This window comes from Bombina bombina, chromosome 2 (genome assembly GCF_027579735.1).
Source record: "Bombina bombina isolate aBomBom1 chromosome 2, aBomBom1.pri, whole genome shotgun sequence".
In the NCBI taxonomy this organism is placed as follows: Eukaryota; Metazoa; Chordata; class Amphibia; order Anura; family Bombinatoridae; genus Bombina; species Bombina bombina.
The window spans coordinates 589,679,311-589,694,363 of NC_069500.1; the positions used below are offsets into that span (position 1 = coordinate 589,679,311).

At 35.8% G+C, this 15,053-nt stretch overlaps 1 protein-coding gene across 1 annotated transcript in view; it reads left to right on the forward strand.

Annotated features, from left to right (window-relative positions):
• The window catches only part of TRPM6 (transient receptor potential cation channel subfamily M member 6), a 327,340-nt gene that overhangs the window by 89,416 nt on the left and 222,871 nt on the right, over positions 1-15,053 (forward strand). The window contains exons 15-18 of the mRNA XM_053699972.1: positions 1,346-1,498; positions 2,585-2,865; positions 8,944-9,172; positions 10,340-10,495. Of these exons, the coding sequence (XP_053555947.1) occupies positions 1,346-1,498; positions 2,585-2,865; positions 8,944-9,172; positions 10,340-10,495 (819 nt within the window). The remainder of the gene's footprint in view (positions 1-1,345; positions 1,499-2,584; positions 2,866-8,943; positions 9,173-10,339; positions 10,496-15,053) is intronic.

A 15,053-nucleotide genomic window follows, 5' to 3' on the forward strand; every position in this document is an offset into this window, starting at 1 on the left:
AGTATTAGGTGTAATATTAAAGTTTAAACATACGCTGGGTTCTCCCTGTTTACTTCGTTCTCCATTGCAAACTTTTGCATAGCAGAGAGCTCTCATTATTTCTTGCCACTTTCCAATTTACTTTTATCATCAAATTTGCTTAGCTCTCTTGGTATTCTTTGAGGAGAGCTAAACCTACGTAGGCTCATATTCTAATTTCTAAAATGTTGAACTGCCTCTTATATCAGTGCATTTTGACAGTTAGACACTGCTAGTTGGTGTGTGTGTGTCACATATATAACATTGTGCTTACTCCTGTGGAGTTTTTTAAGACTCAGAACTGATTGGCAAAAATGCATGTCTGTCAAAAGAATTGAGATAAGGGGCAGTCTGTAAAGGCTTAGATACAAGGTAATCACAGAGGTAAAAAGTGTATTAATATAAGTGTTGGTTATGCAAAACTGGGGAATGGGTAATAAAGGTATTATCTATCTTTTTAAACAATACAAATTCTGGAGTAGACTGACACTTTAAATATGAATATTGCATAATTATGATTTTTAATATTTTCATCTACTTGACTGCGAAGGGCTCTATTTATGTATACATACTGTATGTATTTATGTATTTATATGTCTGTAAATACATATATATAAACATATAAATACATATGTACACACATATAGATGTGTGTGTATAAATATATATATATATATATATATATATATATAAACATGCATATAAATATTTAGACATGTATATGTATGTATCTCTATGTTAAAGCCCTTTGCAGTCCTGTTTTTCTAATACCTGTGACCGCATATCTTTGAGCCCTTATAACTTAAAGAGACAGTCAAGTCCAAAAAAAACTTTCATGATTTAAATAGGGCATGTCATTTTAAACAATACACACGCTACTTCTGACACACGCAAACACCCGTGATAAACCCCTTACTGTTAGCACGCCACTCGTTATCTAGCCCTTTGTGTGCTACGTACATCTAGTCTCTTTCTCCCTTAAATTGATTAATAGGTCATAGATAGATAGGTGATATATAGATATATAGACAGACAGATAGATGATAGATAGATATACAGACAGACAGATAGATGACAGATAGATATCTTTTTGATAGAAAGTAATGTATAGCTACATTGATAATAAAGTAGCAAATCATCACATCTTAAATGTTTTTGAAAGTAAAATGTAATGGGTGTAGACTTATTTATTATTTTTGTTTTGTTAATGGTTTATTATTATGGTTATTAAGCCATGGACAATCATTTTATTTGACATGTTTTATTGTTCAATACATAAGCAGAGTGTTTTGATTCATTATCTCCTATTTGTTCCTTTCTTTGTTAGAGAGTCGCCCATACCTTGTCTAACAGCCTGGCACACAATTTGTCTCATCTTTCCATAAACCAGAACAGCCAGATGAACAGCAAACTTCCTTCACCTGAAAATACTTTGCATTCTCAGTTCATCCGAACAGCCCAGCCATACCCCAAACGCAAGGTGATCCTTTCAAGTTTTGTGTCTGACTTAATTGGAAATTTTCTACAAGAGTCAGGTTCCTAATCTACTGAACAAATTTTCATAGCTATTTTTATATAATAAAAGGCTATTAGGTTAATATCTAGAGAAAGAATTCATCATCAAATCTAAACCAATACACATACACATGTGTTTATAAAGAGGTTTAACACATAGAATATAATTGGCACATTTTATATCACAATTATATTTTAGTGCACTACGTTCCAGAACATTTGAATATGCAGAAAATAAAACCTTTAAATTATCACCAGGAATATCTAGGAAAATATGTATTTTTTTCTGCAAATTGCCATAAGCAATAAACAGAAATGTAAGAACTATTGCAAAGAATCAGGTTTAAAGGACATATACCACCTTGTAATTACAGAACTTATCTCTAGTCTTGCAATAAATTAGCATACTAGCCAAAAAATAAAGAGGGAGGAGCCAATCCAGACTTCTTACTTAAATAATAATACTTACCAAAACATGCATTATTTTGCAGACAGATATGAGGCAGGGTTGTGTATGTGACATTAAATTATATGGGGCAAAAAAAAATTAAAGTGTAATGCAAAGCTTTGTTTTTTTACTATGTATATAAATTTTATTTTACAATTTCACAGTCTTTAATGTCCCTTTAAGTAAATAATAATTGCTGCATACTAAGGGCTTGCTTCCACTGAGTTGTTAAAAATGGAGCCGTAAGTTACCGAAGTGGCTGACAGCTAAAAGTAGTTCGCAGCTCCATTTTAGTACTAGATTTCCATTTAAACATTTTGCGCATTGCGTGCAGTCGCTCTTTTCGTGTAGGTGTAAGTTAACGTTATATTAACACTTCCATCCGACTTTGGATTTCTTGAAAATCAATTAGTTGCTATAGTAACCCGACATTACACTATAAAATTTACGTTTAACTTCTGTGCTCCTTATCTGAAGATCTGTATATAAGCATACACTTTCTCAGACATTTTTGCTTTTTATTTCATCTGCTCTAGTTTTCCTCAACTCAATCTTCAAATTTCTATTCTTATTTAATTATTTTGAAAACATTTCTTTTGAAAGGAAAAGACCACCTGCCCACATAAATTCAAGAAGAAAGTGAAAGAGGAATTGCCCCCAAATGAGGAAAATGAGCCGGTTGGTTTTGTTTATCCTTACAACGATCTTTTGGTTTGGGCCGTGTTAATGAAACGACAGAAGATGGCCTTGTTTTTCTGGCATCATGGGGAAGAGGCTATGGTGAAAGCAGTGATTGCCTGTAAAGTATACCGAGCAATGGGACATGAAGCCAAGCAGAGTAACATGGTGGATGACACATCCGAAGAGCTAAAGAAGTATTCCAAGTAGGAGTTCTTCCTTCACTATAAATGAAGATGTTTGTATCTAGGATATGTGCATGGGAGTCTTGAGGAGGGGCCAAGTGGGGTCAAATGCTGACTCATGGAGTTTATATCAAGGAATAAGCATCAGTTCTCTTGAATGTTGCCACTGATATTATTTTGTTCAGGGCATTTTATATTTTTTTTGCCTCTCCCCTTCTAAATATTTTTGCAGACAACCATTTTTCTTTCATGATTCAGACAGAGCGCAGGATCGTAAACAACTTTCCAATTTACTTCTATTATCCAATTTCCTTTATTTTCTTGGTATCCTTTGTTAAAGAAGCAGCAATGCACAATTGGAAGATAACTGAACATATTGGGTGAGCCAATGACAAGAGGTATATATGTGCACCTACCTATAAGCAGCTAGCTCCCAGTAGTGCATTGCTGCTCCTGAGCCTACCTAGGCATGTTTTTCAACAAAGGATACCAAGTGAACAGTGTCTCAAAAAATAGAAATAAATTGGAAAGTTGTTAAAAATGGCATTTTTATGAAATACAAACTAAAATACTAATGTCCCTTTAAGTCTTAGATAAGTAATATTTTGGCAATTATTATCTGTATCTGTTCTCTATCTTACGTGCAAGACCTAAACACAAGAGAGAGTGGAATAACTAATAATATATTACCAAAATAAATCACAGTACAATCTCTCTTTCATTCGAAAAATATGACTTTCAGTCTTGCAGTGCAAATTATAATATATGGTCGTCATCGGCACAATACGTTTAGTGTGGATGATGACCACATGTCACCATCGTGAAGGTGCACTTTTGGAGTAAAGCAATTTGTCATGGAGGAATCAGGGGATGCCAGTGATGTCATCACATATGGGGCGATATTACATATGCGGCGCAGGGTTCAGCGTAACTGCTGAAACCCGCGTCGCTCGTAATTTCACCTTGCACATAAACCGCGCTGGAAGTTCATATACTGCCGTGAGTTGGATAAACTGGCGATGTCCAGAAATGTGAGTAAATACACATTTCTGGGGTCGCCAGTGATTTATGGCAGTTTAGAATCTGCCGGCGCATAAGAAAAAAGTTAAATCTCCCATAACAGTCTAACCCGCCTCCCAGAAATAAACCTGACATGTCAAAACCCCTATATTTGCCATCACCCCACATCGCAACTAGTAATAAATGTATTAATCCCTAAGATGCCAACCCCCCACAACGCAATATACCTAATTTAACTATTAACCCCTAATCCACCATTCACCCACATCACAATCTAACTAATACATTTATTACACCCCTAATCCGCCATCCCCCCACATCGCAAAGTATCTAATTAACCTATTAACCCCTAAACCGCCAACCACCCACATTGCATTAAACCTAATTAACCTATAAAATACTAAACTGCCAACCCCCCACAACGCAAATAACTAACGGCTAGATTAAGAGTTGTGCGGGAAGGTGAAAAAGCAGCGTTAACAGGTCCTAACGCTGCTTTTTTACGCCCGCTGCTATTACGAGCCTTGCAGGTATAGGTGTACCGCACAATTTTTTGGCCTTACCGCAAACCAACTTACGTAAATTTGGGACTTGCATAGCGCCAGTATTACGAGTTTGTCCTGGGAGGCCAAAAAGTGAGTGGTATAGCCTCTACTGCCAAAATTCCTAACGCATTTTAAAGTCAGTAGTTTTACACTACAAAGCTGTAGCATAAAACTCCTAACTAAAGTGCTAAAAAGTACACTAACACCCATAAACTACCTATTAACCCCTAAACCGAGGCCCTCCCGCATTGCAAACACTATAATAAAATTATTAACCCCTAATCTGCCGCTCCCGACATCGCTGCCACTATAATAAACATATTAACCCCTAAACTGCCTCACTCCCGCCTTGCAAACACGAGTTAAATATTATTAACCCCTAATCTGCCGCCCCTAACATCGCCGCCACCTACATTATACTTATTAACCCCTAATCTGCCGTACCCAACATCGCAGCCACTATTCTAAATTTATTAACCCTTCAAACCTAAGTCTAACCCTAACCCTAACACCCCCTAACTTAAATATAATTAAAATAAATCTAAATAAAATTCCTAGCATTACCTAAATTATTCCTATTTAAAACTAAATACTTACCTATACCTTACCTTACTAATAGTTACATTGTATCTAGCTTAGGTTTTATTTTTATTTTACAGGCAAGTGTGTATTTATTTTAACTAGGTAGAATAGTTATTAAATAGTTATTAACTATTTAATAACTACTTAGCTAAAATAAATACAAAAGTACCTGTAAAATAAAACCTAACCTAAGTTACACTAACACCTAACACTACACTACAATTAAATAACTTACCTAAATTAAATACAATTAAATAAATTAAATACAATTAGCTAAATTACAAAAAAACAACAACACTAAATTACAGAAAATAAAAAACAAATTACAAGATCTTTAAACTAATTATACCTAATCTAAGAGCCCTATCAAAATAAAAAAGCCCACCCAAAATAAAAAAAAAACCCTATTCTAAACTAAACTATCAATAGCCCTTAAAAGGGCCTTTTGCGGGGCATTGCCCCAAAGAAATCAGCTCTTTTACCTGAAAAAGAAATACAACCCCCCCCCAACAATAAAACCCACCACCCACACAACCAACCCCTAAATAAAACCCTAACTAAAAAAACTAAGCTCCCCATTGCCCTGAAATGGGCATTTGGATGGGCATTGACCTTTAAAGGGCATTTAGCTCTAGGAAGTATTTAGTTTTAAATAGGAATAATTTAGGTAATGATAGGAATTTTATTTATATTTATTTTAATTATATTTAAGTTAGGGGGTGTTAGGGTTAGGGTTAGACTTAGCTTTAGGGGTTAATAAATTTAGAATAGTGGCGGCAATGTTGGGGACGGCAGATTAGGGGTTAATAAATGTAGGTAGGTGGCGGCGATGTTGGGGCGGCAGATTAAGGGTTAATAAGTATAATGTAGGTGTTGGCGATGTTGGGGGCAGCAGATTAGGGGTTAATAAGTATAATGTAGGTGTTAGCGATGTTGGGGGCAGCAGATTAGGGGTTAAAAAGTATAATGTAGGTGGCGGCGATGTCTGGAGCGGCAGATTAGGGGTTAATAAGTGTAAGATTAGGGGTGTTTAGACTTGGGGTTCATGTTAGGGTGCTATGTGTAAACATAAAATTTGTTTCCACATAGGAATCAATGGGGCTGCGTTACTGAGTTTTACGCTGCTTTTTTGCAGGTGTTAGACTTTTTCTCAGCCGGCTCTTACCATTGATGTCTATGGGGAAATCGTGCACGAGCACGTATAACCAGCTCACCGCTCACTTAAGCAGCGCTGGTATTGGAGTGCAGTGTGGAGCTCAATTTTGCTCTACACTCACTTCTTGCCTTTTAATGCCGTGTTCATAAAAACCCGTAATACCAGCGCTGTAGGTAAGTGAGCGGTGAGAATAAACTGCAAGTTAGCACCGCAACCCTCAAAACGCAAAACTCGTAATCTAGGCGTAATTTAATTACTAAGCCCCCTAAACTAACACCCCCTAAATTAACCCCAATTACAAAAAAAAATACCAAGTTACAATTAAAATAAAAAACTAACATTACTTAAAAAAAACAAAACTAAGATTAAATTAAATAAATCTAAAATTACAAAAAATAAAAAAGTCTAAAATTACAGAAAGAAATAAACCAAATTATCAAAAATAAAAAATTAAACCTAATCTAAAACCCCTATGAAAATAAAAAAAGCCCCCCAAAATAAAAACACCCCCTAATCTAAACTAAACTACCAATAGCCCTTAAAATCGCCTTTTGTAGGGCATTGCCCTAAGTTAAACAGCTCTTTTACATTTGAAGTAATGTTAGGTTTTTTAATTTAATTGTAACTTAGTCATTTTTTATTTTATGTAATTGGGGTTAATTTAGGGGGTGTTAGGTTAGGGGGCGTAGTAATTAAATGAGTTATTTGCTTTGTGGGGGGTTGGCAGTTTAGGGGTTAATTAAGTTTATTGCGATGTGGATGGTTGGCGGTTTAGGAGTTTATAGATTAATTAGGTTTATTGCTATGTGGGGGGTTGGGGGTTTAGGGGTTAATATGTTAATTAGATTTATTGCGATGTGGGGGTTGGCGGTTTAGAGGTTAATAGGTTAATTAGATACTTTGCTATGTGGGGGTTGGCAGATTAGGGGTTAATAATAATTTTATTTAATTATTACGGTGGGGGGATGGCGGTTGACAGGTAGATATTGTGTGAGGTGTTAATACTTTCAGGGAGTTTCGGTGCTTCATATACTCAGCGCAAGGCTTGCTGCGCCTGCCTATGTGTGGCGAGGTGAAAATGTAGTAAAATTTCTCCATTTTTGCCTCGTAAGTCCTTGCACTGAATATGAGATACCGACTTGTGACGCAGTTCTATGTTAGTTTATGGGAGTAAAATTAGCGGGCAACCGGTGAAATATACGTGCCACATTTATATACGGTTCCATATATGTGATTGCAATACTGGACTAAACACTGGTATCGCCGGCATTTGTGGGCGATGCTGCATTTGTAATCTCACCCATGGGTGTGGTGCCGTAATTACTTTGCTCTCAAATCCAATAAGTTATGGGCAGCTTCTATAAAAAGAAGGGGGCTGGTTGGGGGTCAGTACAAAAGTAAACCTCATCAGCCCTAATAAGGCACAGACAACCTCAGGACCTGTTTTAAATGCAGTAGCCTTCAAATGGTGTGTGACTGCAGGGTAAACCGTTTAAGAACATTTAAAAAAACAAAAAAAAAAAACTTTTTTTCAGACTGGGGATTTACACACTCAGGTCATCAAAAGGGTTAAAAGACCCCCAATACTTCATGTTTAAAAGCCCAGAAGCCCTTTCACTACTATTTTTTTTTTTTGGCTACTTACATTTAAACACTATTGTAAGTCAAATTTCAATGAGTGACCCACACAAATTAAAGAGGCCCCTTTTTGCAGTACAAAAATAAAAAAACATTTTTACCATAGTGATCACCTGGGTATACAGACACATGTCATACATTTTATCAAGAGAGGGACTTGTCAACTATAATATAAACTTTATTAGAAGTCTCTAGCCATAATAGATTTTTTTAATTTAGCTTATATATTTTCCATTTCCTGGCAAACTCCCTAGTTTTATGCTTTTTACTTTTTTATCTGGATGCTTATGGCTTTCATAGACCACTACCATTTAAAAAAGCAGGCAATTCTCTTTTAAATTAGAGGTCTATTTTGTAGCAAAAAAGGGAGCTGAGATTGAAGATTGAGGGGTTCAATCAACCACCGCCTATCCAGCTCCCTTACCTGCCTGTCACATTGTGGTCCCACCCCCTCTGTAATGTCACCACGCATGTAGCTCTGTGAGGGCCGCCCACTATACTAATGATCAGGTCTGCAGTGCGGGGGAATCACCGATCTGATGACGAGAACGGGTCATCATGCACTTACAGGCAGCTATTTGCATGAAGACAAATTCTTGTCACATGCATGGAAGTGATTGAAATAAAGCTACTATATAGGTTGGAATATGGCATATCTATAAATTGCAGTAGATGCTAAATAAATAGTTTAATTTTTTTTTTTTTAAATAGCAAGGGTGGATTGGATATTTGATACAGGTTTATAGCATAATATGGATGTTTTCCCTGTTAGCAATTTAATGGAAAGAGCTATGCAGCCCCTACAAAATATTTTAAGAAAGTCTGAATATATTTAGTTTTTAAAAAGGATTCTTTGAACTCTTTACATCATAAGAGTCGCTCCTGTTGACTTACACAGTGCCAGTGCAGCTGATTTGGGCTTCCTTTGGTGAGCGACATGTACATGCATGGTGCATACACATCACTCAACAAAAACAGCCTTTTGTACATGCACTTGTATTAGAAACTTTCTTAAAATGGTGTGCTGTCAGTTTGTAGACCCATCAGTATGCCCCTTTAAGTTTTAATAAACATTACTGAATGTTAGATTAAATTAAAATGAAGACATTGTGCTCAAGATTTTGTAAAAAAAATTGTATATTTTTATTTTTTGTGTAGAGAATTTGGTCAGCTTGCTCTGGACCTACTTGAAAATGCCTTCAAGCTAAATGAACAAATGGCTATGAAACTTTTAACATATCAGCTAAAGAACTGGAGCAATTCAACATGTCTAAAATTAGCTGTGTCATCAGCACTCCGACCTTTTGTCTCCCATACTTGTACCCAGATGTTGCTTACAGATATGTGGATGGGGCGTCTAAAGATGCGCAAGAACTCCTGGCTTAAGGTAATGCTCAAATTCTGCTCTTATAATATAAAAACGGCAGAAACTCCATATTGAGGTCCCTATTTATGCATATGTGCAGGAACTCATTTTAATTTTCTAACTGGCTCCATCAAGAGACAACATAAATAACATTCTGAGGCTTTTCAAATGGTGTGTATCTGGACTGTAAAACAGTGCAAATTTTACTTAAAGGGATATGAAACCCAATTTTTATTTTTCAGGATTGATACAGAGCATATAATTCTAAACAACTTTAAAATGTACTTGTATGTTTAAATTTGCTTCATTCTGTTAGCATACTTTGTTGAAAGAGCATCAGTTCACTACTGGGAGCTAGCTAGACACAGTGGACACAAAAGGCATATATGTGCAGCCACCAATCAGCAGCTAGCTCCCAGTAATGCATTGCTGCTCCTGAGCCTACCCGGTATTATTTTCAACAAATTATACCAAAAGAATGAAGCAAATTAGATAATAGCTATAATTATACAGTATATGTATATAAGCATATACATACATATTTAAATTGCAGTCTATGGGAACACACTGTTCCCATAGACCGCAATGTAAAGGCACTTTTCAGATACCCCACTCCCACCAACTTTATCAATCTCTTCATTCTATGACCACGACTACTTCTAATTGTAACTGGAAGTAATATAGAAAAACGGTATAAAGAATTGGTATGTTCTAACCACTAGTCAATAATATGGCCCGACACTGCGGATCAAGTCCGCCAGACCTCGCTGAATACAGCGAGCAATACGCTCGCCGTATTCAGCATTGCACCAGCAGCTCACAAGAGCTGCTGGTGCAACGCCGCCCCCTGCAGACTCGCGGCCAATAGGCCGCCAGCAGGGGGATGTCAATCAACCTGATCGTACTCAATCGGGTTGATTTCCGTCGATGTCTGTCCGCAAGCTCAGAGCAGGCAGACAGGTTATGGAGCAGCGGTCTTTGTGACCGCTGCTTCATAACTGTTGTTTCTGGCGATTCTGCAGGCTCGCCAGAAACACGGGGCATCAAGCTCCATACGGGGCTTGATACATATGCCCCTATATATCTACTATTCAGTATTTAATACAGATTATGAAAAGTAGATACGGCACTCTCTTGCATTTTCACATTTAATCTGTCTACAGTATAATTAGCTTTTTTGTCCCACAGGTTATCTTGGGAATACTTCTGCCTCCTTTTATATTGATGTTGGAGTTTAAGAGCAAAGCTGAAATGTCGCATGTACCCCAATCCCAGGACTTTCACCAGTTTACCCGTTTGTATGTTGACGCACCTCCATCAAATGCCAGAGAAGAGGTAACTCAGGTGAGCCTTTCTAACAGTATATGTATATATAACTACTGTATATAACATCAGTTTCATTTTTATATATAACTATTGTAGTGAATTTGTACAGTAATGAGCAAAATATGAATCAACTTCTGGAATATGTGGAGAAATTTAAGGGTTCAGTAGTAGAGAAAAACGTAATAACGTACTAATAAAGTACTGAATAAATCATATATATAACAACATTATAAGAAGAGACAACACTCAAAAAGACAGTTTTTGTCACATCTCAATTGTTGGTAAAAAATGTCATTTTTATTTTATTAATAGAAAATAACCACAGAATTACATCGTTGAGTAGGTACTTTCAATATTACTATATAAGAAACGTTTTTATAATAAATTATTGACAAGAATAATAAAAACAAACAAAAAACAAAAACAACTTTTAAGTATAGCATGTTAACCCCTAATCTTGGAGCATGAGAGGTAGTTTTGACTGCTGGTTGGTGCTTGTTCACTACTCTAAAGTGTCTGAGATAGCATTTGAGAATGGTTTGTTTATTTGAAAGGCGTTATATTGGATAGACAAAGTCACAAGGGATTCATTTACATGGAAGCTTATCTTCCTGTTAGATATCTGCCTTCAGGAGGAAGTGGCCACAAGCCACATTCGTCTCTTTTCAGAGCCGGATTTATTCTTGTGAAAGTGCAACACACTGAGATCTGGATTTGCACAAGAATAAATCCGGTGTTCTGTCGAGAACTCCAATTCGTCAAAAACTCCAATCTGAACCCCACAGGCAGAGGCAAAATAGATAGTGAAGATAGGCGATTACAGGGCCTATCTGATTGGTTGTGAATCCTGTCACTCACTGGACACGGACCAATCAGATGTATGAAAATACCAGAAGTGACGTCAGATTGGAGTTTTCGACAGGACACCGGCTCCTAAAAGAGCCAAATGCGGCTTGCGGCTGCCGCCTTCCTGCTTTGTCATGGCAAGAAGTGCACAAATGCACATACCTACATTCTACACTCCTGTATAAGATGCAGTGTAACTGTTAAAGAGTACAAAGCATTTACTGTATCCAAATGTGTCTATGACAATTCATGAGTAAACTTTTCTAACATGGTTTAAAGGGATAGAAAGGTGAAAATTTAAATTTGCATCAATGCATTTCAGTTTTAAACAGAAGCATTTTGGCAATATACTTCCATAAACCTACGTATGGTAAAGAAAGTAGTTTCTTAATTATAGAAAAATATAAATCTTAGACCCACATTGTTTTAGATTGTTAACAAATTAAAAATTCATGCCTTTAAAAATGTGTTTCTGTGGTTTATAAATGAACTTGATTGTCGTAGAGCAAGTGGCTGTCAGTCCATGAGTGTATATTGTGCAGTTTCTTGTTAGTACTTTACGGTTTTCAACAAAAAAATTACCATTAAAGTCTTTGGAGATTTTTTTAGGTAAATCATTTGATACGTTTTTAAAGGATTGTGATTGACCCATTAAAGGGACATACAGCCCAAAATGTTTCTTTCATGATTCAGGTAGAACATACCATTTTTAGCAACTTTCTAATTTACTTCTATTATCAAAAAGCAGCAAAGTAAGCTCAGGAGAGTGCACGTGTCTGCAGCACTATATGGTAGCAGTTTTGCAACAAAGTTATACATTAGCAAGAGCAGTAGATGGCAGCACTATTTCCTGCCATGTTGTGCCTCAGGCATTTGCACGTTACCTATCTAGATATCTCTTCAACAAAGAATTACATTAGAACGGAGCAAATTTGATAATAGAAGTAAATTGAAAACTTTTTTAAATTGTATTCTTTATCTAACTCATGAAAGAAAAAAATGTGTGTTTCATGTCCCTTTAATTAATTGTGGGCCATAAAACATCACAGATTAGAAACAAGTAGAAGTGTTTATACATGTTCATATTTCTTTATATGTGTTTTATGGTTGTGTTTATCCTTCCCATTGGCTACCGCTGCTCATCAATTCACAATAAAGAAATAACAGGTGCGTACTATTATTATGGAAAAACTGTTTAATTTATAAGAATAAAAACTTCTATAAATAATTCAAGTTAAGATAGATGTGTTCACATGTCATTAAAATATGTTGATTTATTTAAAAAAAAGTAAATTTATCTGAAAGATTTTTAGGCCAAAGATGGCCCTCCTGTGTAATAAAGGCTATTGTTTGTCCAGTTAAAAGGACATTGTACTATAGAACTGGTGTTCCCTTAATGGGTTTACTAGTTGAGTATATAATATGTGGGAATTTGCTCATGTGTTTTTATTTTTGAATATGAATGAAATATATTTTTGCTCTTGAAACCATAACACAGTAAAATGGGCTGAACTTGCAGGGAGAACATATCTCAATATCATATCACTCCATATAAAAATAAAGGATTCCTTATCTTTCAGTGCCTATCTCTCCCATCGTCCCACAGTCCCACTGGAAATGTAATTTATTTTGCTGCATCATGTTTGCATAGTTCTGTACCCATTACTGCATTATTGCAATTTTCAGCATAGGTGGTGGTTTCAATAGGCAAAAGTAGCAATTTTAAATGAAAAAATAAAGGTAAATGAGTTGTTTGTAAGCAAATCAATACATTCCAGCAAGTAAAACTGATTATTGGGAACACATTAAAGGGGATACAATTAACAGTATAGCTGCTATGAAAAAAATCTAGTCTCTACAGAACTTTCCCAGTGACTTTAGTGAAAGGAACTTACCCAGACCACCTATAAAGGGACACTAAACCTACATATTTTCTTTCATGATTCAGATAGAGTATGCAATATTAAACAGCTTTCTAATTTACTCCTATTATCAATTTTTCTTCTTTCTCTTGCTATCTTTATTTGAAAAGCAGGAATGTAAAGCTTAGAAACCAGCCCATTTTTGGTTCAGCACCCTGGATAGCTCTTTTTTTTATTGGTGCCTACATTTAGCCATAAATCATCAAGCGCTACTCAGGTGCTAAACCTAAAATGGGCCGGCTCCTAAGCTTTACATTCTTGCTTTTCAAATAAAGATATCAAGAGAACAAATAAAAAATGGTAAGAGGAGTAAATTAGAAAGTTGCTTAAAATTGTATCTATCTGAATTATGAAATAAAAAATTTGGTTTTACTATCCCTTTAATGATGCTATATGCATATCCCGCTTACACTATCCCATTGCAAATACTCCCCACTAAATCTAACTCTCACTACATGCCCCCACATTGATAAAATCCCTCTATGTAGCCCTCCATTACCCCCAACACCAAGTCCCAATTACAAAGTTGTCTTAAAGCAATTTAAAAAAACAAAACTCCTCTTAATTTAGCTTTGCCTGAAATCCAGCTTGTGAAAAATAACATTATTTAGCTGGATCCTGCCAGCAGCTCTTCTTGATCCTCACCATCTCTTAATTCCTCTTGGTTGGTCCCTCCCCTATTTAAAAACCAAAAAAACAAAACAAAACCAAAAAACAATAATGATTAATGAAGGAACCAGTCAGGACTGTGGATGAAACAACAAAAAGTATTGGTGCACATCCAACCACTTAAGTCCACTCTTTCATGGCATATTTGTATATGCTTCTGTCTGCCAAATATACTTACATAGCTTCTAATAAGATTGGGATAAACATCTCGCAAAAATATTGGCTTATATTTGAGCTGCAAAAACAAATATACTTCTATCTGCTAAATATACTTACATAGTTCAAATAAAATTGGGATTAATATCTCGCAATAATATTGATTTATATTTATGCTGCAAAAAATGTTTTACCTGTAAAAAATGCCTTTAAATGAAATGGGATCTTAGTCACACAATATGATCATATTCTGCTAAGCCAGTCACCACTTACAAGGTGTCCCATATTAGACTGGTCCTAACACTAACCAGTTTCAACACTGCAGCAAGTCATGTCTACATAGTGTGAAGCTTTCTAGCTTATTTAGTATATCACAATTACATTATTTGGAACACACCTGGGCTGTGACTGGTCTGGCTCCTTATTGGGTTATTAGCAAGTATTGTACTGGGATAGGCTTGCAGTTAAATGAATTGGGCTGGAGCAGTATCCTAGTTGCCATTACTTGTTAATTGTATCACTGAGGGTTGGGAGGTTAGGGTTTTAATTGGTAGAGAGGATAGGGTGAGTGGTGGATAGCGTTATTTGTGATAGTGAGACTCAAGACAGATAGGGTGATTGCTGTTGTGAAAGAAGCAAGACGGTTACCTCTATGTGCAGAATAATTTATTCATATCATTTTGATTTTTAGGCTGCTTAAAAGCAGGTGTAAATAATTTAGCTATTAAGAAGTTATATGTCAAAGGGTTTATCAGATAGTGGCTGAAGCTACTGCAGTATTGCATGATTACAATTTTATAGTGACAGATTAAGCTGTCACTGTCAAGAATTACGTGTTAATATAATCTCTTCTCTACATGCACATACTTAAGCTCATAACATATTTATAAATGGAAATTGATAGATAGATGATAGATAATAGATAGATAAATACAAATTCAACAGTCTTAAAAAGTGCATATAAATAGGAAAAAGAAGAGTCT